This window comes from Phacochoerus africanus, chromosome 14 (genome assembly GCF_016906955.1).
Source record: "Phacochoerus africanus isolate WHEZ1 chromosome 14, ROS_Pafr_v1, whole genome shotgun sequence".
Taxonomy (NCBI): Eukaryota; Metazoa; Chordata; class Mammalia; order Artiodactyla; family Suidae; genus Phacochoerus; species Phacochoerus africanus.
Genome location: NC_062557.1, coordinates 2,120,520 through 2,145,738, shown reverse-complemented (window position 1 = coordinate 2,145,738; position 25,219 = coordinate 2,120,520). Strand labels below are relative to the sequence as shown.

At 53.6% G+C, this 25,219-nt stretch overlaps 1 protein-coding gene across 4 annotated transcripts in view; it reads left to right on the top strand.

Moving 5' to 3' along the window:
- The window catches only part of RNF213 (ring finger protein 213), a 121,324-nt gene that overhangs the window by 8,611 nt on the left and 87,494 nt on the right, over positions 1–25,219 (top strand). For 3 of the 4 annotated variants that reach the window (XM_047758381.1, XM_047758380.1, XM_047758382.1), the window contains 7 exons: positions 3,793–3,936; positions 10,696–11,202; positions 11,472–11,594; positions 12,189–12,373; positions 12,906–13,064; positions 13,390–13,592; positions 23,602–23,885. In XM_047758381.1, coding sequence (XP_047614337.1) covers positions 3,793–3,936; positions 10,696–11,202; positions 11,472–11,594; positions 12,189–12,373; positions 12,906–13,064; positions 13,390–13,592; positions 23,602–23,885 — 1,605 coding nt within the window. The remainder of the gene's footprint in view (positions 1–3,792; positions 3,937–10,695; positions 11,203–11,471; positions 11,595–12,188; positions 12,374–12,905; positions 13,065–13,389; positions 13,593–23,601; positions 23,886–25,219) is intronic. The other variant, XM_047758383.1, reaches the window with a different exon arrangement.

Genomic DNA, 25,219 nt, shown 5'->3' with positions numbered 1-25,219 from the left:
GGTGCTGGGGGGGCGCCCCCCCACCGTGCGCTAGTCCAGCCTGTCCAGCCCCAGACGCGGCTCTGCTCCCAGGTTTGTAGCAGGACCGAGAGGGGCGCGTCTCTGGTTGGGCTGGTTACCTATCTGGTCCTCAGTTGTTCCTGTGGTCAGGCCGGGTGGGAGGTGCCGCAGCTGGTAGTGTCGCGGCCCGTTGTGTGTGTGCACGTGTGAGGGGGGTGTGGTTTACGCATGCATGAGTGTGGGGGTGGTGCAGTGTGCGCACATGTGTGCAGGTGTGCCCTTCCCCTGGGACAGTAATCCCCTCCAGGGCAGGAGGCCGGCGCCGAGCCTGGGCCACGTTGGAGTAAATTTTAGCGTGAGTATCAAGGAGCACACGCCTTTAGGAGGGAAGTGTTCGTGACACTGTGATTGAAAATACCATTGAGCCCAGCAGGATTAGGGCTTTTTTTTTCTTTTCTTTTCTTTTTTTAACCTTGATTAAGTTTAAGTCTCATTTGGAGGAAAAAGTGGGCAAGACTAACCAAGAAAATCGTGAAGAAGAGAAGCCTTGAGTGGGAGTTGCTGTAAAGATGAACAAAAATACGTGACAAAGGCGTTCATTAAAGCAGTGACTACATGAGAAGGGACGGCCCGGAAACGGACCCTCACGTCTCCCAAAACAGTGGAGAAAAAGTACATAAGTGTCTATCTGACCGCAGGTGGAAAAGATGTTTCCAGTCATTAAAGCAAAGGAGAGGAAATCCAAACAAAAGATGTGGGTGTACTGACTCCAGAGACAAAGTCTTCAAAGAACTAAAAAAGCTCATGTGATAAATACAAATGAAGGGCAAACAATTTAGGAAAAATACCTGGAGATTCATAGTGACCTGATGGTCTTATCTTTTAGCAAAGAGTGAGTTACCTCAATATGTCAGAAGTCCTTAGGGGAGTTCCCGTCGTGGCTCAGTGGTTAACGAATTCAACTAGGAACCATGAGGTTGTGGGTTCCGTCCCTGGCCTCGCTCAGTGGGTTGGGGATCCAGCGTTGCCCTGAGCTGTGGTGTAGAATGCAGATGCGGCTCAGATCTGGCGTGGCTGTGGCTGTGGTGCAGGCCGGCAGCAGTAGCTCTGATTCAGCTGCTAACCTGGGAACCTCCATATGCTGTGGCTGCGGCCCTAAAAAGACAAAAAGACAAAAAAAAAAAAAAGAGCTCTTAGACATCGGGTAGAAAACAGTAATCTCCCCAATAGGAAGATGGGCCACGGCAGACACAGTCCGCAATAGAGAAGACAGAAATGGCCATTACAGGTATCATTGTCCCACTTCTGAAATCAAATACTCAAAATCAAAAGGGCCACGAGGTTTTATATAAACCTGTCAAACTAAAGCACTGATGAAAAGCCATCATTTGCAGCGATGGGGCCCGTTTCCTCCCTGCGGGTGAGAGTGAAGTGGTGGGACCCCAGCTAGGCAGGTGCACATGAGGGTTGAGTAGAGGGTCTTCTTGCAGCCTTAGTGGTTCATGGCCAAGTGCAGAGTCTGTCTGAATATTCTCCCCGGGGGAGTATCATTTGTATCCTATGGCAGAAAGTACTGTGGCCTCCAGCGGTTATTTCTGTCAAGGATTTAACCGATTAGATAAATAAACAAACGGATAAAAGAGTGGTGTATAGTAGGGTCCTGTCAACAGCAGTGGCAGAGAAGGGCTCTGAGGGCCTGTCCCCGTGGAGAAACCCCCCCAAAGTGAGCCGAACTCTCAGGGTAAACTTCGCTGGAACCCTGCATCACGCAGGGTTTGCGGTATCCAGACAGGTGCAGAATCAGGAGAAGGGGGCTTCACCCGGTCGGGGAGCTTAGCGGTGCCCCAGCTCAGCCGCGCCCTCCCCTCCGAGTGCCCGGGGTCTGAGGGTGGCAGCCTGGTCCTGACGTTCCCATGTGGGCTCTGGTTCTGGGGGGCCGAGCAGACCCGTCTCTGAGGAGCTGTGGAGACCTGTCTGGGCTTCCCGGAGGAGTGGCAGCAGGCCCTCGCCTCTCTGCACCTTCCTCGCCACTGACTCTGAGGCACTTGGGCCGGGTTGTCCCTCACGAGCCCAGAAGGCAGATGGGACCCTGCTGCCCCCGGGGGGGAAGGGTCCAGCTGGGGGTCACTAGCAGAAGCCTGGGGTGAAAAGCTGGAGAAGGTTCCCCCGGGCAGTGAGATTTTGAAACAGCTCCCGTGATTGGCAAGGAATCTAGGGAAATGCACGCAAATGTCTGGAGCTCCCCAGGGGCCGGGCACCAAGTGCGCCCGAGGGACCGTTGGAATGAGATGGCAGGGTTGGCTGTGCAGCCCCTCATCCCCCGAGTTGTGCACTCGAAGGCGGTTCCCTTTAGGTTACGTTGTGACCATCCCTCGGTGCAGGAAGATGCGTAGAACTGTCGTAGAGCAGGATGTAGAAAGGAGCCTGGAGGCGCGCCTGCCCTGCAGGAGAGGAAGCTGGGTGCAGTGCACATAGAGGGCCGGGGTGGGGGTGGGGCTCACAGGGACGCCCCCGGCCCCCTCCGGTGACCCTACATAATCGTAGAGAGTGGCGTGTGTGTTGTCAGAAGGGCCTACAGGCGAGGTTGTGACATTCCACCAGGGGTGGGATGACGTGCAGGGGACCAAGGGGAATGGCCAGAACCCGGCTCGGCTGGGCCACCTCATCCCAGTCGCTGAGCGAGGGGGTCCTTCCCCTGTAGTCATGGGCGGGTGCTGGGGTGTTGGGGCCACAGGGCCATGGGGAGCTCCCTGCCCGCCCTTGTCTTGGTGGCCTGGGATGCTGACTGACTGGGTGGCTTTGCTGCTTCTTGCTTCCTCTCAAGGCCGAGGGGTTCATTCTCCCGTGCGATAGCCCCCACCCCCGCACGCCCACACCCAGGAAGAGGAGCAGGGGAGGGGTGGGGCCAGTTGGGTCGAAGGTGCCCATCCACCCTGTAGTTCCTTCCAGTGTGTTCTCTGTCCTGTCCTCAGTGTCCTGCTGCGAGGGGATGGAACCTGGGGACCTGGCGCTGACCAGGCAGGCTTCGCACCTAGACTACCTGTGCCCTGACCCGGCTCACCTGTTGGGCCATCCGAGTGCCCCTTGGAGGACACCCCTCCCCTTTCCCCGCCGAGTGTCTGTCCTCCCCCACATGCAGGCAGGGGCGGTGCCCATCCCTTCACCCCTCCCCTGGAGGGCAGTGCTGGCCATGAGGCCCCATCTGGGAGGTGCGGGTGCCCCTCCCCCCAGCCCACGCTCAACGGCCTCACGGGTTTCTTCTCATCCTTGGCACCTGCAGCCAGGAGCCCAGCCTTGGCTTTGGGCCTATCCGCCCTGCCCTGCCCTGTCCCATTTGGTGTCCTGGGGCACATTAGGGAGCCCCTCTGGGCCTCCCTGTTTTCTTAGACAAAGCAGGAGGCAGGAGGGAGGGGGATGGCATGGGGCTGGCCGTTGCCCTGGGTGCACCACCCGCCCTGCCCCCCAATTCCCGAGAGCCCTGGAGGCCTGGCCTCAGGTGCCGGGCCGCCCGCTCCTTCCAGCAACATCCTCGCAGCTGCATCTTTGTGGAGGTGCTGGCTCGGGGGTTGCAGTGGAGTTTAGGGAAGCAGGCCTGGGTCTTGCACACACGGGAGGTGGGTGTGCCAGCACTTGCAGGCCCTTTCTTGGGGTCCCTACGCTTGGGCCCCTCCACCTGCTGAGCCTGGATGCCTGGGAGCTGGGGGGTGGGCTCTGCCTTCACGCGAGGGCAAATCTGCCTACGCCTGCGTTAGAGGCACCCTGCCCTGTCTGAAAGGGGTCCTGTTTCAACAGGGAGCTGCCTCAGAGGGTTTTATGGATGCTGCAGACGGTACATCCCACGAGCTAGAGGCTGCTAGCCCCTCTGCAAGCAAAAGAAGGAAAGAGGATGCAGCCCTGACCAAGGTCTCGGACGCGAGCTCTCCAGACCCCAAGCAGGTAGTTTGCACAAACCGTGGGTCGTGATGCCTCCTGCCAAGGCTGGCAGGGCACGGAGCCCTGAAGCTGCCCTGACGCTGAGGACGGCTGGCGGGAGGCGCTTTGCACTCCTGCCGGGCCGGTCTGTGCAGTGGCCAGGCCTTTGGTTCCGGCTCTTGTGAGTGTGCGGATGTTTGGCTAACACTGAGTTTCAGCTTTACTGTATGTGGTTCCCTCCCCCGCTTCTCCATCCATCTTTAAGTTTCCTGTGCAACGACTCCCTTTGGCACGCGGGAAGACTTACCCCGGCAGCGCCATAGGCCACGCAAGACTCTCTCCCTAGGAAAGAGCAGGGGGGCCCGGGTCTCCCGTGGGGCCAGGACCAGGCTGGTGGGGGTCCAGACTGAGCCTCACTGGGGCTTAGAGAAGACCCCAATGCCTGAAGCCACCAACAGCCCAGGTTATAAGCCTGTGTCCTGAACCCCAGTCGAGCAATAGAAGCCTGCTGAATTTAGTGTCTGGTCTCAGGAAGTTCAAATCCTGACCTCTTTCATTTTCTTTTTTTTTTTCTTTTTTGTCTTTTGTTGCCTTTTCTAGGGCCGCTCTGGTGGCATATGGAGGTTCCCAGGCCAGGGGTCTTATCGGAGCTGTAGCCACCAGCCTACGCCAGAGCCACAGCAACGCGGGATCCGAGCCGCATCTGCAACCTACACCACAGCTCACGGCAACGCCGGATCGTTAACCCACTGAGCAAGGCCAGGGAACGAACCCGCAACCCCATGGTTCCTGGTCGGATTCACTAACCACTGCGCCACGACGGGAACTCCAATTCGGGTCTACGTACAACCTTTTCAGATTCTTTTCCGCTGCAGGTTGTTACAAGATACTGACTGTAGTTCCCTGTGCCATGCGGGCGTCCTCATTGTTTAATCTGTTTTTTATATAGTCGTGTATATCTGTTAATCCCAAATTCCTCATTTATCCTCTCCCCACCTGCTCCTTTGGGAAAGTTTGTCTTCTATGTCTGTGAGCCTACTTCTTTCTTTTTTTCCCTCTTTTTAGGGCTGCACCTGCAGCATATGGAGGTTCCCAGGCTAGGGTTCGAATTGGAGCCACAGCTGCCGGCTCACACCACAGCCGCAGCAACGTGGGATCCAAGCCACATCTGTGACCTACACTCCAGCTCACGGCAACGCCAGATCCCTAACCCATTGAGTGAGGTCAGGGATCAAACCTGCGTCCTCATGGACGCTAATCAGGTTCGTTACCACTGAGCCACGGAGGGAAGTCCTGTGAGTCTATTTCTTTTTTTTTTGTAAACAAGCTCATTCGTATCCTTCTCTTAGATCCCAGGGTTTGGTTCTATTAAAAAGAGGATTTGGGCTGGTGGCTGCTGCCGCAGGCGTGGTGAGGTCCACAAGTCCTTTATTGAGGACTGGGGTATGGTCTGGGGTCCTCGTGGTGGGCTGTTAGCATGGCGCACCCTTTCCGACAGTGTCTGTCCCCCAGGAACCAGGGCACGTCCCTCCAAGGGTCTGTCTCCGTGTACTGCCGTCGTTACCCAGCCGACCCCCCGGGCCCCCTGGTTCTGTGGGGTCGCCTGTCGCTGTGTGTGCCGCCTTGTCTCTTCCCTGCCGCCAGTGCCCTCCTGACTCAGGTTCCCCGCGGAGGGGGTGGCACCTGTTCATGAGGTCAAATGCCTCCCACCGCCTCCTGTGATGCTCAGAGGGTTGGGCATCTGCCGAGGTGCAGCAGCCTGGAGCCCGAGTAGATCCCCGGAGCCTGGCGTCTTACGTCATCAGAGCTTACGCCCGTTACCATGACCTCTCTGGGGCTTCTGTAAGAAGGGAACAACCTACTTTGAGGTTTGCGCGTTTGAACCTCTAGAAACCTTTTGGTTCCAAATAACTGAAACCCCAGCTCTGGTTAATTAATAGGATGAATTTGTCACTCACGTAACAGAAATCCTTAGGGAGACTCCGCTGCGGACAGAGTGTAATCCAGGCACCCAGATCAGATTCCTGAAGTCCAGGACTCCCTCTGGCTTTGCACTGCCTTCCTCATGCCAGTCTGCTCCTTGGCCTGTCCACAGCTGTCCCCAGCTCTCCGGACCCTTCCGCAGTCATCCGCCTTCCACCTCATCCTTCGGGGGCAAGAGAGTGGCTCCTTTGGGGAAGCTGTCCCCAAATGCCAGTGGCTCTGATCAGGTCACCTGCCCCTCCCTGAAGGAGTCATTGTGGCCAGGGTGGTTATGCCGACTCCACAGCTGGAGTAGGGTTCATCCTGCTGGAACCGCTTGGCTGAGAGCAGGGGGTTCTGGGGCCGTCTCCTGCAGGGGGCGTGGGAGCAGGGGACCAGGCAGCTGGCGGGGCAGGATGGGTCTGGGGACCTCTCCGAGGCTCCAGGGCTGGCCCAGCCAGGCTTCCCCAGCAGATCCAGGAATCCCGTGGTCCCTTAGTAGAGCTTCTTGCCACCTCTGTTTCCGGAGGACCTCTGGCTTCCTCCTCAGCCGTCCCTGCATGGAGCCTTGGTGGGGTCCTTTTGCAGTGGGCCAGCGCGGAGTCGAGGAGGTGGACCGGTCCTGAGGACACCCCTAGTTCGGGCTGCGTCAGGCTGGGTTGACCTCCTCCTCCTGGCTCCCACCCCAGACTCGTCTCTCTCGTTGTTTCTGCAAAGCCGCGCCTTGTGTTTGTAGACAGACCCCTCCCCCACCCCTCCGAAGCACCGCCCAGATGGGTCGCCCCAGTTCTACAAAAGAGGAAACGAGCTGAGGACGGTGACTTGGGTCCGGAGGTGGCGGGAAGGACGGCTGCCGAGGAGGAGCTCAGGCAGTGCTGGTTTGCTGGAAGGAAGTGCTCGATCAGATGCCCGGTGGCAAGAGGACGCTGTCCTCAGCCCTGTCGTCCTTTCTGGGGTCGGCCCCGCACTTCCCGTCAGGGCAGGTGGAGCCGGAGGACCTCTGGGCGTTTAGGCACAGCTGGTGGGCCCCCTGGTCAGCTTCCAACACGTCAGCTTTTGCCAAGCAGCTTCGATGACCTTGTGTCCAACTAGTCAGTGTCCCCAGCTGTCACCCCACATGCTGCCGTATGTGCCTCTTCGGGGTCCCCAGCACCACCCCTGCCTGCTCCTTCCCCAGACCGCGGTCTCTCTGCTCTCCGTGTATGGGAGGCCTTTGCTGTTTTGGTGGAGAAACAAAAAAAAAATTAGCAGACTTTCCTGTTACTCTGTTTAATCCTCTTTGGGCAGATAGCTCTTGTGTGTGTATTTAGAGCTGGCGCGGCATAGCTTTTGAATCGCGGTGTAAAGGGCATTTATAACACAGGCGCAGAGTAATAGAGTGAGAGCTAACCCCCCCACCATCCAGCATAAACATGAGCAGCATCAGAACTTTTGGGGTCTCCTCCCACCCGCCCCTCCCCCTGCTCACACCCCGGGGTCATGACCCGTGTCTGTGTGCGTTCCCACACAGGAGTGGTTACTCGTAGCGTACATAGTCCTGACAAAAGCGGTCAAAATTGCAGATCACAATACCTAGGAACACATAACATATATATATATATAAACTTGCTTTTTGTCAAGGAAAAGATTTAAACTTTAGCCTGGCTATGCCAGGCATGCCAGCAGCCTGAGACCTGCCAACATCCCAGCCCTGACGATAGACTATGGGAGTGTAGTTACAAAGTTGTGTTAGTTTAAGGTATACAGCAATAAAGGTTTTCTAAAAAACACAATCAAATGGGGGTAAGAAAAGGAGATAAAGAGGAAAAGGCAGATTGCATATTGGAGTCAAAACCCTTCATCCGTGGATCTGATCACAGGCCTGGCTCTGGGCTGAAGGGAGCGTGCGGCACTGCAGGAGAACACAGGACTTCTGAGGAATTTATTTAATGAGACAGGCACTTCGGAAGGTTAGGCATTGCTCTAGACACTGGGTGCAGCAGTGAGGAGAGCAGACCTCCTTCCTGGAGGGGAGAGGAAATAAAGACGTGATGGGTGCCAAGGAGGGCAAGGAAGCAGGTGCGGGCTGGGAGCGGGTGCAGGCTGGGGAGCAGGTGTGGGTCTGGGGAGCAGGTGCAGGGCTGGGAAGCAGGTGTGGGTCTGGGGAGCAGGTGCAGGGCTGGGGAGCAGGTGCGGGGCTGGGGAGCAGGTGCAGGGCTGCTTCCTTGCCGAGGGTGTCCAGGCGTTCTGCTGAGGGCTATGGGCCAAGGACTGAGGAAGGAGGGCCCTGGGAAGGCCAGGTCAGGGAGGAGGCGCCCCAATTGCATGACAAGCCGTGACTCGAGGGGTCAGTGTTGCTCAGTTCCCAGGAGGAAGGGCCTGTCTGCAGGGGCATGCGGGCCACACAGGAGCAGAGGGAGCAAGGGGAGAACGTGGCCCAGAGCGTGTTTTTGAGGGCAGGGCAGGCATGTGTGAGCAGGTTTGGGACTGGCTAGTTTGGATGCTCTTCATGGCTCTGTGTCCATTCTGGTTGGCCTGCGCCTGGCCCTGTGGTCATTCAGGGCAAGAAATGTTGGCCGAGACGGAGAATTGGATAAAGGAGGGGGTCGGGGTGTGGACTCCTCGTTGGTTGGTTTAAGAGATCTGCTCATGAAGAGTCATCTATTCTCCCTGGGATCGGCGTGCCCTGGGAGGGGCAAGGCCCCGAAATGCCAGAGGCTCCTAAAATGCAGAAAATCAAAACAGGATTGATCCTGGAGGCCAGGCAGGACAAGGGAGGGATGGGGCTGGCGGGCAGCGAGGCCAGGAATGCAGGGTTTTCGCAGCACATGTGCGCTGTGACTCTGGGTGAGCAGGTCAGCCTGGGAGGTGACGATGGCTCTGGCCATCTGGACGCACAGGACCCGGGAATCTTTGCCGACTTGATGAAACCGCCTTCTGGGCTTTGGTGGTTTCTAGGCTCAGCCTGTCTGTCCTTTCTCCCTGAGAAGCTTCCAACCCCTGAAACTGTCTGGGTTGTTTTTTTTTTTTCTTTTTTTTCTTTTCTTTTTTTTTTTTTTTTCCTTTTCTAGAGCCACTCCGGCGGCATATGGAGGTTCCCAGGCTAGGGGTCCAATGGGAGCTCTAGCTGCTGGCCTACACCACAGCCACAGCAACTTGGGATCCGAGCCACGTCTGTGACTTACACCACAGCTCACTGCAATGCCAGATCCTTAACCCCCTGAGCGAGGCCAGGGATCGAACCCGCAACCTCATGGTTCCTAGTCGGATTCGTTAACCACTGCGCCACGACGGGAACTCCTTTTCCTTTTTTTTTTTTCCCTTATCCTTTTTTTTTTTTTTTTGGCTGGGCCTGTGGCATGTGGAATTCCCGGGCCAGGGGTCAAACCCATGCCACACCAGTAACCAGAGCCACAGCAGTGGCTGGATCCTTAACCTGCTAGGCCACCAGGGAAGTCCTGAAACGGTGTTTCTAATCTTTGTCTCCCACTAAGTCTCTCAGCCCCAGGGGCAGGAACAGGCCTTACTCTCTTATTCCGTGTGCTTAGGACAGAGCTCCAGGTGCCTCTGTAAATCAATGGGGACCTGACGTGACTTGACTTCAGCCAGCCTCGCACTGAGAAAGGAGATTCTGTGAAGGCCTTGGGGGCCCCACGCAGCCTTCTGTTGCTCCGACCTGTGGTCCCCAGAGAGGCGGCTAATTAGGACCGTCAGGAAAGCTAGTGGAGATGCTGGTGCCCAGGCGCCCAGGCCAGTTGGATCGGCTTCGGGCTCCGGGGCTGGGAAGCTCCTAGGTCCCAGTGCTGGCAGCGCCGGCCTGGCCTGGCAGCGTGCCGTAGAAATGCAGAACCTCGGGCTCTGCACATGTGTTGCGTCACCGCTGGCATGTTGGCACAATCTTCAGAGATCTGTACTCCCTGGAAGTCAGAGAAGTGACCACCTTCGGTGACCTGACTTGAGCCTCTTTCTTCCATGTTGTTAGTGGGTGCCGATGGCCGGCCCGGAAATTGCCCTCCGGGTGGCCTGTGTGTCATGCTGGTTGTTCAGGGCAGGTCGGCAGAAGGTCCAGTGAGGCTTCTTGGAGGAAATCCGGGAGCTGACCCAGAACGGGGCCACCCCACCCTGCACACAGACAAACCCCGAGCTCTTCCGTCTCCCTCTCCCGGGACTCAGCCCAGGTGTGGGGCGGGGTGGCCAAGGCCAGGCCCACACTGGGCTTGGGGTCACAGGTCACTGGCACTGAATGAACTAATTAGTACCTGCTCCGGAGCAGGGGGCCCAAGGATAGCAGGACATGGGCCCCGCGGGGTCCTGGAAGGGTCTCGCCTCACCTGCTTCTCAGAAGCTCCATCTCTCATTCGGAAGTTGCGGACTCTTGCCTTTGAGCAGGGGTCTGCCGGCAGAGGTGGGACGTGCCAGCGTGGGTGCCGCAGGACCCTCTTAGACTGGTGTTCGTTCTTCCGTCTTTTTCGACACAGTGTGTCCCGATGGCAGAGTAGGGCAGGGGCCCGTGCGTGCTCCCTTCACCTTTGAAGCCATCCTACAGTGTCGCCGCGTCCGAAGGGCTCCCGTGCGAGGGTCTCAGCTTGGGTTCAGCAGAACAGAGAGCGAGACTGTCCCGGCTCCCGCTTGTCCCTCAGCTCTGGTCACTTTTGAGTCCTGTTCACTCTGGGTCCCAATTTCCTTCCAGAGAAAGGAAGGGCAGATTTTGCAGGTGTGAGGCGGTGTGGTCGAGCGAAGCTGGACGTAGGGCGTCGCACGTGGACAGGGACTTGGAGGAAAACGTTGAGGAGCGTGTAGTAAACCTGGGAAATAAAACCAAGTGTCTCTTTTTCTGTTTAGAGCAAAAGGAGGAAAAGGAGGAAAAGGAGGAAAAGGAAGAAAAGGCGTCGGAGCGCCCCCACGTCCGCAGAGCCGGCTTCCTTGTCCCCATCCTCCTCGGGCCCCTGTGGCCCGAGTGCCCTTGCAGACTCTGGGCTCCAGGACACAGCCCCACCCCACAGCCCAGCTCAGCAGGGCAGCACCCCCCACCTGCCCAGCCAGCCCCCGAGGCGGGACAAGATGCCGCTGGAGGCTGGTGGCCGCCCTCTGCGGGGCCAGACGGCGGGAGGGGCAGAAGCAGCCGTGGGCACCCGGTCTCCTGGCACCCTGGCCCCCCTGGAGGGGCAGGAGCACCACTCCCCCAGCACCCCCAGAGGCAAAGGCCTTCCCACTCCTGCCAGTGAAGGCCATCCCGGGGCGAGAGATGCTGCCCAGGAGCTCCTGCTGCCTGAGCCCAAGGGGGACCATTCCAAGCCCAGGAAAGTGCCGCAGACCGCTGGGCAGCAGGCCAAGGCCCCTGCCTCCAGGGTCAGTCGTTAGGGAGCGATGACCAGGGGTGGCCCGCCGTGCCCTTGACGTCTTGCTCTGCAGTGCGGTTCTGACAAGGCCTCGCTGTCTGGGCAGGGCGTCCCCTCGGAGTTGCTCCCCGGGAGGGAGGCTGTGGAAGGGGCTGGCCCTCCACCCCTCACTGCTGACCCTTGTCACGAGCTGGGGCGGATGCTGGCCTTTTAGGCTATTGAGTCCAGGTTTCCCCGACCCCTTTGTCATCTTTGTTTTGGGGTCTTTGTTTGTTCCAGGCAAACGGTGCTGCAGCTGAGCCAGCTGGTCCAGAGAAGGGACCCGGAAAAGAAGTTAAAGATCAGACTAAGGAAACGAAACAGCCTCGCGCAAGTGTCCCTGCTTCCCGGCACCACCGCCAGGTAAGGCGTCCCACTCCTGCCCGGTCATCTCTCCAGGAAGCTGTCCCCGGCCCTGCTACCCTCCTGCTCAGCTGCTCCTTGTGGCCCTGTTCCTGCTGCAGCTCTGTTGAATCATGTGGTGACTGTGTGTTCAGTGCTGGGGTCCAGCCGTGAATGAGACTCAGCTCCTGCCTCTGGGAGCTCACGTTCTAGTCGGGGGAAAGGCGAAGAACTTAGGCTCTGAGAAGTTCTGCAGGGCAGCGTAGAGTGAGGGGACAGAGGTGCTGGAAGGAGGTGTCAGGCCTGCCTCTCCAAGGAGACCTGGAAGAGTGACAGGCCAGCCATGTGGCTTCTGGGGACGGGCAAAGGCCCCGAGGCAGAGGGCCTGCTTGGGAGCAGCAAGGAGGCTGCTGCTCCTGTGTGCACGTGAGGGGAAGAGGGGCTGCTGACGATACTGGGCAGAGGGCTTGGAGGCTGAGGTGGGTGGACTAGAGGCGTCTGAAGGTTCCGAGCAGGGAAGGGCCGTGACCGTTCTCCGTGCGGTGAGATGCGGCGGCCGCTGGGGGCAGAGGTGGAGGCTGGGCGTGATGGTTGGGTTTTGGTAACTTGTTCCAGGAAACTCAAACCAAGGACCAGACGGCTGTGCCTGGAAGAAAAGCAGGTGAAAATGAGAAAGCCAGCTTGAAGCCGAAGAAGGAGCCCAAGAAGCCAGAGGAGAATAACAAAAATAATGCAGCTGCTGAGAAAAATGTGAAGGAGCAGAGAAACGAGAGGGTGGGCGAGCTCAGCCCTAAGGAGAGGTGGGTGCGGCGGGCTCGGGACACACAGGTCCGCTCCAGCGCTGGGGCTGGAAAGGGCCACACCGCCCAGAGATTCTCAGGCTGCCCTTTTGTGGACTCTTCAGGGGGAGGGACCACTCAGGACATAGGCAGGGGAGGGGCGCCTGTCCCAATTCGTTGCTCAGTTTAAATGTTCCATCGCCCCTTCCCCGGGGTCCTGGAGGCAGCATGAGCCTTTAGGAAGTCAGGAGGGAGGCTGCCGTGTCCCGGCGTGCTCGCCCACCTCTCCGGCCACTGCCCCCGGCCCCTGCCCCCTCCCGGCACCCACCACCTCTCTGCCTCCTCTCTAGGGGGGGCGGCCAGTGGGTCCCAAGTGTGGACACTCTTGTACTTTGCTTGGAACGTGTTAACGCACAGCTGAGAAACGAGGGTCCTGTGTGCTGATGTGTGTGTGTGTGCGTGCACGTGTGTGTGCACGCACACATGCACCGGGTGTGTGGAGGGGTAGACAGGCCCAGATCTAATCGGTGTCTCCTCTGTGGCTTTCCTCCAGCCCGCTGAGCTCCGAGGAAGGAATCACGGTGTACTTCCATGCAATCATTTCTAAACATTTTGAGTTCAACCCCAGCCAACACCACGTGTTTGTCAGGGGCGGAGAAGAATTCGGGAAGCCCAAATGGAAGAGGAATGTCTGCGAGATGTACTACACCAGGTGAGCATGTCTGAGCAGACCCACGAGGAGAGGGACAGAACTCGGCGACAGGCTGAGCTCAGAATTTTGACCTCGGTGATGCATCCTTAGACCTTTTGGAAGCCGAATGCGCCCAGCAGCTCTTCCCGTGATGCATTTCTGTGTCATCCTTCACCTTGGCCCTTTTTCTGTCTCTCTGGAAGCCATGCCCCCTTTTGGATGCATCGTCTCGGTCAGCATCCGTTCACAGCTGGGAGTCTCACTCCCTGCTGCGTGTGAGACGATGAACGAGAATGTCTGGGCGGGGGGTGTGCGGATAACCGGCTGGTGTCCTGTTTTCCTGCAGAGACTTGCACGAGTTCGGGTCCCTGGTTGAAGGCAGCGCCGTTATTGCCAGGCAGCACCTGAACAAGCCCATTCCTTACAAGTACGTTGTCGAGAAAGGCAAGGGCGCTGTGGAGTATGAGTTCATCTACAAGCCGCAGCAGAAGGAAGGCGAGCCCGTGAACCGCTGCCTGCAAGTGAAATCCTCCCTGCTGGGCTCGGGAGGTAGGCTGCGGGCTGGGCCCCCGATCGATCGGGTGCCGAAGGCAGGGTGGTCCTCCCTGGGCCACGTGGGCCCCTTTGCTCAGCACTGGCCTTGCCCCGCCCCAGCTCTGTGTTTCCTAAACCTGACTTTGGAAGCATGTTTCTGATCCGTTTACCTTAACTGCTCTCTTACAGAGGGAGAAGGAAAAGGATTTTTAATAAGGGAAGCAGGAGACGATGAAGCTGCTGGGAATGAATGGGGCTGGGGCACAGAGGGGCAGCGGGAAGCAGGGGCCAGGGCAGGGGAGCCAGGGCTGCGGCCCAAAGCTCTTCCCAGGTTTCCCAATAGGCCACTGGGAATGAGACCCCGGCCGAAGCCAGTGAGGGCTGGCCCTGCCGCCTGCCAGATCCCCTATCCATCCCAGACCCTCGGTTTTGTTACGTCGCTCTCTGTTTTCCTCTCTTGTCTATGTTTTTCTTTGCTCTATTTCCCGCTCATTGCTTGCAGTGTATGTGTGCATATTCTCTGTGTAGAGTCTGTGGAACTTGCTCAGAGCTTCTTTGTGGCCTAATTCCTGGCCTGTCGTAAATATTCCATGCGTGCTTAGAAAGAATGAAGAGTCAGTTTGGGAGACTCGGAAGTTGTCCGGACGTCCATCTGTTAGAGAAAAAGCCGATTTAGTGTTAAAGTCCTTGTCGCCAAGGACTCCAGCCTGTCACCACACCAGGTGCTTTATTCTGCTTGTTCATTTACCGGGGGCAGGGGGATAAAACAGTAATTGTATTATTTTCATGGCTTCTGTGGGTCAGGAGTTTGGACGGAGCACAGCAGGCATGTTTCTGCTCTCTGATGTCTGGGGCCTCAGCTGGGAAGGGCTGAAAGCTGCGGGTGACCTGACAGCTGGGCTTTGGTATCATCTAGAGGGGTTTTTGCAACTGATGCTGCCCGAGGCTGGGCCCTCAGGTGGGCTGACAGCGGGAGAGGTCATTGGGGCAGGTGCTTGGGTATTTCGAACTGGGCCAAAGCCCAGAGAGACAGGGACAACAGGAGAGTCAGGCTCCCCTCTGAAAGGTGCCCACATGTTGCGTCCGTAGCCTCTGCAGGACTCTGTTCCCTGTGGGCCAAAGAACACACGGCCCTGTGATCCTGGCTGGTTTTGCCCTGTACTTGCTGGATGCTCCAGACGGGCTGCTGCTGTGCTTGAGGTGACCCCTCGTCAAGACGCGAGCCAGAAGAGGTGGTGATGGTCTGGGAAGGCAGGTCCCGTGCGCGCGCACTTACGGAGTGACCGCCTCGGCCCCTTCAGATCTCACCTGGCTGGGTCCTGGTACCCAAGCTGTCAAACCAGATAGAGATGCACTTTTAAACACAGAGGCAATCATTTTATTTATTTATTTATTTATTATTTAATTTATTTATTTATTTATTTTTGTCTTTTTGCCATTTCTTGGGCCGCTCCCATGGCATATGGAGGTTCCCAGGCTAGGAGTCTAATCGGAGCCGCAGCCACCGGCGTACACCAGAGCCACAGCAGCGCAGGATCTGAGCCGCATCTGTGGCCCACACCACAGCTCACGGCAACGCTGGATCCTTAACCCACTGAGCAAGGCAACCTTATGGTTCCTAGTCGGATTTGTTAACCGCTGCGCCACGACGGGAACTCCCCATTTTAAAGTTCATTAAGCGGATTTCCTTCCTTCTTCCTTCCTTCCTTCTTTCCTTTCTTTTCTTTCATTGAAATGTGGTTGATTTACTGTAGCAGGTTAGTTTCAGGTGTACAGCAAAGTGATTCAGCTCTCTGTATAAATCTTCAGACTCTTTTCCATGACAGGCCATTACAGGATGTTGAATGTGGCTCTCGTGCTCTACAGTAAGTCGGTGTTGATTCGCCAGTGCATGGGCACTGGTGTGTTTTGGCCTCCAGCCCAGTGACGCCGGAGAGACCCAGGTGGCAGAAGTGCGTGCTGGTGGCAGAAACAGCCGGGCTTGCTTGAGCACGCTATCCCTTCCAGGGCCTTTTGTCTCGTGCTGTGTTTTGCCTGAAGCCGATTCTGCTGTGTCAGCGTTCCTCGCCCACCCTCTCGGCCTCTTTGCTTCTGTCCCAACTCTGCTGTTTTCTCTCTGATTCAACTCTTGCATCTGCTAACATCTCTGTTTTGCTGGATTTCTGTTGGTTTGTTTTATTTCTTGTTTTTTTCCATGCCATCTGGTCATCTTTATTTATTTTTTATTTTTTTATTTTTTTATTACTCAAATGAATCTATCACATCTGTAGTTGTATAATGATCATAACAATCTGGTTTCACAGGATTCCCATCCCACAGCCCAAGCACATTCCCCCACCCCACAAACTGTCTCCTCCAGAGACCATAAGTTTTTCAAGTCTGGGAGTCAGCATCTGTTCTGCAAAGAAGTTCAGTCTGTCCCTTTTTCAGATTCCACATGTCAGTGAAAGCATTGGATGTTGGTGTCTCATTGTCTGGCTGACTTCACTTAGCATGATAATTTCTAGGTCCATCCATGTTGCAAAAAATGCTGGTATTTCGTTCTTTTTAATGGCTGAGTAATATTCCATTGTGTATATGTACCACATCTTGTTTATCCACTCCTCTGTCGATGGACATTTAGGTTGTTTCCATGTCTTGGCTATTGTAAATAGTGCTGCAATGAACACTGGAGTACATGTGTCTTTGCGAGTCGTGGTTTTCTCTGGGTAGATGCCCAGGAGTGGGATTGCTGGATCAAATGGTAGTTCTATGTTTAGTTTTCTGAGGAATCTCCATACTGTTTTCCACAGTGGTTGCACCAATTTATAATCCCCACCAACAGTGTACTAGGGTTCCTTTTCTCCACACCCTTTCCAGCACTTCTCGTTTGTAGACTTTTGGATGATGGCCATTCTGGCTGGTGTAAGGTGGTACCTCAGAGTGGTTCTGATTTGCATTTCTCTAATAACGGGTGATGTTGAACATCTTTTCATGTGTTTTTTGGCCATCCGTATGTCTTCTTTGGAGAACTGTCTGTTTAGATCTTCTGCCCATTTTTTGATAGGCCTGTTTGTTTTTTTGGTATGGAACTGCAGAAGTTGTTATAAATTTTGGAGATTAATCCCTTGTCAGTCGGTTCACTTGCAAAGATTTTCTCCCATTCTGTGGATTGTCTTTTTGTGTTGTTTAGGGTTTCCTTTGCTGTGCAGAAACTTTGAAATTTGATTAGGTCCCATTTGTTTATTTTTGTTTTTGTGGTCAGTACTCTGAGAGGTGGATCTGAGAAGATGTTGCTGTCGTTTATGTCACAGAGTGTTTGGCCTATGTTTTCCTCTAAGAGTTTTATAGTGTCTGGTCTTATATCTAGGTCTTTGATCCATTTGGAGTTTATTTTTGTGTATGGTGTTAGGGAGTGTTCTCATTTCATTCTTTTCCATGTGGCTGTCCAGTTTTCCCAGCACCACTATTGAACAAGCTGTCTTTTCTCCATTGTATATTCTTGCCTCCTTTGTCATAGATTAGTTGGCTGTAGGTGCGTGGGTTTAGTTCTGGGCTTTCTATCCTGTTCCACTGATCTGTATTTCTGTCTTTGTGCCAGTACCATGTGGTTTTGATGATTGTTGCTTTGTAGTATAGTCTGAAGTCCGGAAGCCTGATTCCTCCAGCTCCATTTTTCTTTTTCAGGATGTCTTTGGCTATTCTGGGTCTTTTGTGCTTCCAAACAAACTTTAAAATATTTTGTTCAAGTTCTGTGAAAAATGTCCTTGGTAATTTGATAGGGATTGCATTGAATCTGTAGATTGCCTTAGGTAGTATAGTCGTTTTGATAATATTAACTCTTCCAATCCACGAGCATGGTATATCTTTCCATCTATTTGTGTCATCTGTGATTTCTTTCATCAGTGTCTTATAGTTTCCAGAGTGCAGGTCTTTTGTCTCTTTAGGTAGGTTTACTCCTAGGTGTATTATTCTTTTGGATGCGATGGTAAACGGGATTGCTTCCCTAATTTCTTTTTGTGCTCTTTCATTGTTAGTGTATAGAAATGCTGTTGATTTCTGTGTATTAATTTTGTGTCCTGCGACTTTGCGAAATTTGTGGATGAGCTCTAACAGTTTTCTGGTAGAGTCTTTAGGATTCTCTAGGTATAGTATCATGTCATCTGCAAATAGGGATAGTTTTACTTCTTCCTTTCCAATTTGGATTCCTTTTATTTCTTTTACTTCTCTGATTGCTGTGGCTAGGACTTCCAGAACCATGTTGAAGAGTAGTGGTGAGGGCAGACATCCTTGTCTTGTTCCTGATCTCAGTGGGAATTCTTTCAGCTTTTCACCATTGAGAATGATGTTTGCTGTGGGTTTATCATATATGGCCTTTATCATGTTGAAGCAGGTGCCCACTTTCTGAAGGGTTTTTATCAAAAATGGGTGTTGGATTTTGTCAAAGGCTTTTTCCGCATCTATTGAGAGGATCATATGGTTTTTATTCTTCAGTTTGTTAATGTGGTGTATCACACTGATGGATTTGCGGATATTGAAGAACCCTTGCATCCCTGGGATAAATCCCACTTGATCATGATGTATAATACTTTTAATATATTGTTGGATGCGGTTTGCTAATATTTTGTTGAGGATTTTTGCATCGATGTTCATCAGTGAAATTGGCCTGTAGTTTTCTATTTTTGTGGAATCTTTGTCTGGTTTTGGTATCAGGGTGATGGTGGCCTCATAGAATGAGTTTGGGAGTATCCCGTCCTCTGCAATTTTTTGAAATAGTTTCAGAAGGATAGGTGTTAGCTCTTCTTTAAATGTTTGATAGAATTCACCTGTGAAGCCATCTGGTCCTGGACTTTTGTTTGTTGGAAGTTTTTTAATCACAGTTTCAATTTCAGTTCTTGTGATGGGTCCGTTCGTCTTTTCTATTTCATCTTGGTTTGGTCTTGGAAGATTGTACTTTTCTAAGGATTTGTCCATTTCTTCTAGGTTTTCCATTTTATTGGTGTATAGTTGCATATAGTAGTCTCTTATGATCCTTTGTATTTCTGCGATGTCTGTTGTTACTTCTCCTTTTTCATTTCTAATTTTATTGATTTGAGTCCTCTCTCTTTTTTGCTGGATAAGTCTGGCTAGGGGTTTATCAATTTTGTTGATCTTTTCAAAGAACCAGATTTTCATTTCATTGATCTTTTCTATGGTTTTCTTTGTTTCTATTTCATTGATTTCTGCTCTGATCTTTATGATTTCTTTCCTTCTGCTGACTTTAGGTCTTGTCTGTTCTTCTATCTCCAGCTGCTTTAGATGTAAAGTTAGCTTGTTTATTTGAGCTTTTTCTTGTTTCCTGAGGTGGGCTTTTGGTGCATCCCATAGGTTTTGGAGTGTCGTATCTTTGTTGTCATTTGCTTCTAGGTATTTTTTAATTTCCTCTTTGATTTCTTCAGTGATCCATTCGTTGTTGAGTAGCATGTTGTTGAGTCTCCACGTGTTTGTGTTTTTTGCAGTTTTTTTCTTGTTGTTGATTTCCAGCCATAAAACGTTGGGGTCGGAAAAGATGCTTGATATGATTTCAATTTTCTTAAAGTTACCAAGATTGGATTTGTAGCCCAGGATGTGATCAATCTTAGAGAATGTTCCATGGGCACTTGAGAAGAATGTGTATTCTGTTGCTTTTGGATGGAATGTCCTATAAATACCTATTAAGTCCATCTGGTTTAATGCATCATTCAGGGCCTGTGTTTCCTTACTGATTTTCTGTCTGGTTGATCTGTCCATTGCTGTAAGTGGGGTGTTAAAGTCCCCCACTATGATTGTGTTATTGTCAATTTCTCCTTTTGAGGTTGTTAGCAGTTGCCTTATATATTGTGGTGAACCTGTGTTGGGTGTGTAGATATTTAAAATTGTTATATCATCTTCTTGGATGGATCCTTTGATCATTATGTAATGTCCTTCTTTGTCCCTTAAAATATTCTTCACTTTAAAGTCTGTTTTGTCTGATAGGAGTATTGCTGCTCCAGCTTTCTTTTGATCCCCGTTTGCATGAAGTATTTTCGTCCATCCTCTCACTTTCAATTTGTATGTGTCCCTAGAAGTGAAGTGGGTCTCTTGAAGACAGCACATATATGGGTCTTGTTTTTGTATCTGTTCAGCCAGTTTATGTCTTTTGGTTGGGGTGTTTAGTCCACTCACATTTAAGGTAATTATTGATATGTATGTTCTTATTGCCATTTTATTAATTACTTTGGATTTGTTTGTGCTGCTCTTTTTTTCTTTCCTTCTTCTCTTGTTCTTTTCTGTCTATAGAAGTTTCTTTGGTATTTGTTGTAAGGCTGGTTTAGTGTTGCTGAATTCTCTCAGCTTTTGCTTATCTGTGAAGGTTTTGATTTCTCCTTCCAATCTGAATGAGAGCCTTGCTGGGTAGAGTAATCTTTGTTGGAGGTTTTTTCCTTTCATTGCATTAAGTATATCATGCCACTCCCTTCTGGCCTGCACAGTTTCTGTTGAAAAATCTGCCGATAACCTTATTGGGGTTCCCTTGTATGTTATTTGTTTCTTTTCCCTAGCTGCTTTCAAGATTTTCTCTTTGTCTTTAATTTTGGTCAGTTTGATTAATATGTGTCTCGGGGTGTTCCTCCTTGGATTTATTTTATATGGTACTCATTGTGCTTCCTGGATTTGAGTGAGTGATTCCTTCCCCATGTTAGGGAAATTTTCAGCTATTATCTCTTGGAATATTTTTTCTGTCCCCTTCTCTCTCTCTTCTCCTTCTGGCACCCCTATAATACGGATGTTGGTGCGTTTAACATTGTCCCAGAGTTCCCTGAGACTCTCTTCATTTGTTTTCAATCTTTTTTCTCTTTTCTGTTCTGCATCCGTAATTTCCACTAATCTGTCCTCCACCTCACTTATTTGTTCTTCTGCCTCCTGTATTCTTCTGTTAGCTGCTTCTAGTGAATTTTTTATTTCAGTTATTGTATTTTGCATCTCTTCTTGTTTAAGTTTTATATCTTGTATCTCTTTGGTCAGTGTTCCCTGTAAGTTATCCATCTTTGCCTCCAGTTTATTTCCAATGCTTTGCATCATCTTCAGCATCAACAATCTAAAGTCTTTTTCCTGGAAGCTAAGAATCTCCTCATCACTTAGCTGTTTTTCTGGGGGTTTTCCTTTCTCCCTCATCTGAGTTATAGTTCTCTGTCTTCTCATTTTTATAGGTTTTTGGTGTGGTGACGTTTTTATAGATAATAGAGTTGTAGCCTCTCATACTTCTGGTATCTGCCCCCCTTGTGGCTGAAGTCAGTGTGGAGGCTTACTGTAGGCTTCCTGATGGGAGGGCTGATGCCTGCCCCCTGGTAGGAGGAGCCAATTCTAATCCCTCTGGTGGGTGGGGCTTAGTCTCTGGATGGGATTGGAGGCAGCTGTGTGCCTGAGGGGTCTTTAGGTAGCCTGTTTACTGAGGGGTGGGGCTGAGATCCCACCTGGGTTGCTGTTTGCCCTGGGGCTTCTCAGCAGCTGGCCAATGGGTGGGGCCAGATTTTCCCAAAACGGCCCCCTCCAGAGAAAGGCACAGCTGCTGAATATTCCTGAGGGCTTTGCTTTCAATGTCCTTCCCTCACAGCAAGCCATGTTCACCCCTGTTTTCCCAGGATGTCCTCCAAGAACTGCGGTCAGGTTTGACCCAGATTCCCATGGAGACTTTGCTTTGCCCTGGGACCCAGTGCACTTGAAAGTCTGTGTGCGCCTTTTAAGAATGGGGTCTCCGTGTCCCCCAGTCCCATGGAGCTCCTGCGCACAAGCCCCACTGGCCTTCAATGACAGATGCTCTGGGGCTCTTTCTCCCTGTGCCAGATCCCCACACGTGAGAGTTTGATGTGTGGCTCAGAACTCTCCCTCCTGTAGATGCGTCTCTGTGAACCAGTTAGTTTCCAGTCTGTGGAGCCTTCCCACCCGGGAGGTATGGGGTTGTCTATATCACGCAATCGCCCCTCCTACCTCTTGATGTGTCTTCCTGTTTTTCTTCCGGAGTAGGATATCTTTTTTAAGGTTTCCAGTCCATTTGGGTGAAGAATGCTCAGTCTTTAGTTGTGAATTTTGTTGTTTTTAGGAGAGAAGTTGAGCTCCGGTTCTTCTGTTCTGCCATCTTAATCCCGTCTACCCTAAAGCAATATTTCTAACATGGAACTGATTTGTTGGAATTTACATTTCTATGTTTGTCTTTTCAAGTCAGAATAATTATTTTCTGTTTTCGGCACCTGATCCCTTGTCTATTATATGTGTCGACAGGTTTAACCCCTATTTTAGTTTTCACTTTCATGAAGATAACTCTTGGTGATCAAGTCCTTACATTACTGTGATCTAATTTATCAATCTTTTTCCTTTATTGTTTGCAATGTTTAAATTCAGCTCTTGACAAGTTTCTACACCAGCTCAGCGGTAACAAACCTGACTAGGATCCATGAGGATGAGGGTTTGATCCCTGGCTTCGATCAGTGAGTTAAGGACCCGGCATTGCTGTGAGCTGTAGTGTAGGCTGCAAATGCGACTTGGGCCTAACATTGCTACGGCTCTCTGGGTGGGCCAGCAGCTGTAGCTCTGATTCAACCCCTAGCCTGGGAATATCCATATGCCACAGGTGCCACCCTCCATCCCTGTCTCTGATCCAATTCAGGACCCAAATGCAAAGTAAATTCCACGGTATTTAGTCCGTGGTGTTTCAAATGAGGAACTTCTCTTTTCCATGTGCTGGTCTTCCTAACGCCGGACCGCCAGCCGCAGCACCTTCTTCAGCCCCTCTGGTCATCGTTAATGGGTGCACTCAGCCCCTGGGCGCTGACGGTGACGGTCGGTGGAAGACTCTCTTTTGACAGAGGAGCTTGTCTTTTCTACCCGCCTTGTTTCCTTGTTCTTTTTTATCCTTCTGACTTTGGGGTTTTCGTTCTCTTTTCTTGAGGGAGTTGGAACTTAAATGGTATGTTTCTATGCTTAGAGATTCTTTGAGACCTCCCTGCCCCATCGACCTGGGGTCGAGGCTGTCCCGTGCCCGGGAGCCTGGCTGGTGCTCCCTCCGCGTTCACAGCGCTGGCCGTCCCGGCCCAGCAGCCGTCACCCACCTTTTGTCTGGAAGGGCGTTTTTCTAAAACCGAGAGCGGTCCATTGTGTCCCCCGCGTGTGAGGGACACAGGGAGCAGGGGACGTTTCCACAGGAAGAGATGCCTGAGGTCAGATCCACACAGTGACTGGGAGCTCTGGCCGGGCAGGGCAGGGATGGGTGAGCGGAGGCGGCAGGAAAGCGAGCAGGCTGGGCAGCGAGGGCCAGGAGGCCTGTTCAGAGGCTCGACTCGGATTTCCACGGCTGTTCTCAAGGCCTCGTGTTGCCTCTGCTGTCTTACCGGCCACTTTGCCTCCCAGGTGTTTGACAGCTGGTTTTCCTGGGTTGGCTGCAGTCACATCATCTCAGCTGGTTCTAAGAGCGGCCATGGGTTCAGCCCTCGCCCCGTGTCGGACTGTTCTGTCTGCTGTGTGACCCGAACTGAGCCGGGCACTTGGACCACAGGCAGTTCAAGGGCAGAGGAGACATGGGCTTGCACCAAGTGACTGACCAAACTGGTGCCCGGCCGCTCGCACGTCACGTGGCTTCAGTGTGGGATTTTTGACATGCACGTGGGCATTTTCTAAGTCTTCCACTCTCATACCAAGTATGCTGAGCCACCTAGTTTGACAAAGGCACCTTCCCCATGTTTTCAGGGAGCTGAGTTGTGTGGCCCTGGGTCGCTTCCTTCCCTGGCGGGTGTCTAGGGGAGCGTCCTCGGTGGCCGTGCTCCCTGGGGACGGGCGCCGCATTGCTTGTGTGTTGAAGGTACCTGGCAGGCGTGAGCGCTGGCCGTGAGTTCTGGCCGTGAGTTCTGGCCGTGAGTGCTGTTCACGGCCTCCAGTGGTTTCCCTCCCTTGGGTCCTTCATCCTGATTCTTCTGGTCAAGACGCGCCTTCCAGGGCGCGTGTCCAGCTGCCGGGGGCTCTGATGCTCCTGAGTATAACTTGGCTCTTTTACTCCTAGACTGGCATCAATACGATGATATAATTTGTATGAACCCGCCCGGGGCGTGGCAGACATTTAAGGACCGTTTCACAGACGGTATCAGGAAAGACCTGGTGAAAGGGAAGCAAACTGCGGCTGCCATCATGCTGGACAGCATCTTCAGCGTCCTTGAGACTTGGAATGCCATCAATTTAAAGAGCTTTTTCACCCAGTTTCAGCAGTTTTACTCTGTGATCCGGGTACCCATGATCTATGAAGGAAAAGCGCAGCCATGGAGCACTCTGGAGTATGAAGAGAAGGAGGTACCAGGTCTCAGGGGTGCCGGCATCATCGGTCCCTTCTCCTCCCCGCCCTGGGCATCAGCATCGCCCCAGCTCCTAGTGGCAAGATGGCCCCTAGAGTCAGTGGACCAGGTGGATGGGGGGCAAGTAGACTTTCAGCCCCTTTTCTTCTGGCACCACCTCTTGGGAGTTCTCTGTCCTCCCCATGTTCTTCTTCCTCCCGCCTCCCCACCTGGCCTCCCGCCTCCTCACCCCCCCCACCCCTGGTCCTGCCTCCTCACCCACCCCTTCCCTCCTCCACCCCTGGTCCCGCCTCCTCACCCACCCCTTCCCTCCTCCACCCCTGGTCCCGCCTCCTCACCCACCCCTCCCCTCCTCCACCCCTGGTCCCACCTCCTCACCACCCCTTCCCTCCTCCACCCCTGGTCCTGCCTCCTCACCCACCCCTTCCCTCCTCCACCCCTGGTCCTGCCTCCTCACCCACCCATTCCCTCCTCCACCCTGGTCCTGCTCCCTCACCCACCCCTTCCCTCCTCCACCCCTGGTCCCGCCTCTTCACACCCACCCCTTCCCTCCTCCACCCCTGGTCCCGCCTCCTCACCCACCCCTTCTTCCCTCCTCCACCCCTGGTCCCGCCTCCTCACCCACCCCTCCCCTCCTCCACCCCTGGTCCACCTCCTCACCCACCCCTTCCCTCCTCCACCCCTGGTCCTGCCTCCCTCACCCACCCCTTCCCTCCTCCACCCCTGGTCCTGCCTCCTCACCCACCCTCCCCTCCTCCACCCCTGGTCCCCCTCCTCACCCACCCCTTCCCTCCCCTCCACCCCTGTCCCACCTCCTCACCCACCCCTTCCCTCCTCCACCCCTGGTCCCGCCTCCTCACCCACCCCTCCCCTCCTCCACCCCTGGTCCCACCTCCTCACCACCCCTTCCCTCCTCCACCCCTGGTCCTGCCTCCTCACCCACCCTTCCCTCCTCCACCCCTGGTCCTGCCTCCTCACCCACCCCTCCCCTCCTCCACCCCTGGTCCCACCTCCTCACCCACCCCTTCCCTCCTCCACCCCTGGTCCTGCCTCCTCACCCACCCCTTCCCTCCTCCACCCCTGGTCCCCGCCTCCTCACCCACCCCTTCCCTCCTCCACCCCTGGTCCCGCCTCCTCACCCCCCCTTCCCTCCTCCCCCCCTGGTCCCGCCTCCTCACCCACCCCTCCCCTCCTCCACCCCTGGTCCCGCCTCCTCACCCACCCCTTCCCTCCTCCGTCCCTGGTCCCTCCTCCTCACGTGTTTGGGGGCAGAGCGGAAAGACGGGTGGTGCCATCCTTCACTGCACTTCCACCTGCTCTCTGGTGAGGCTT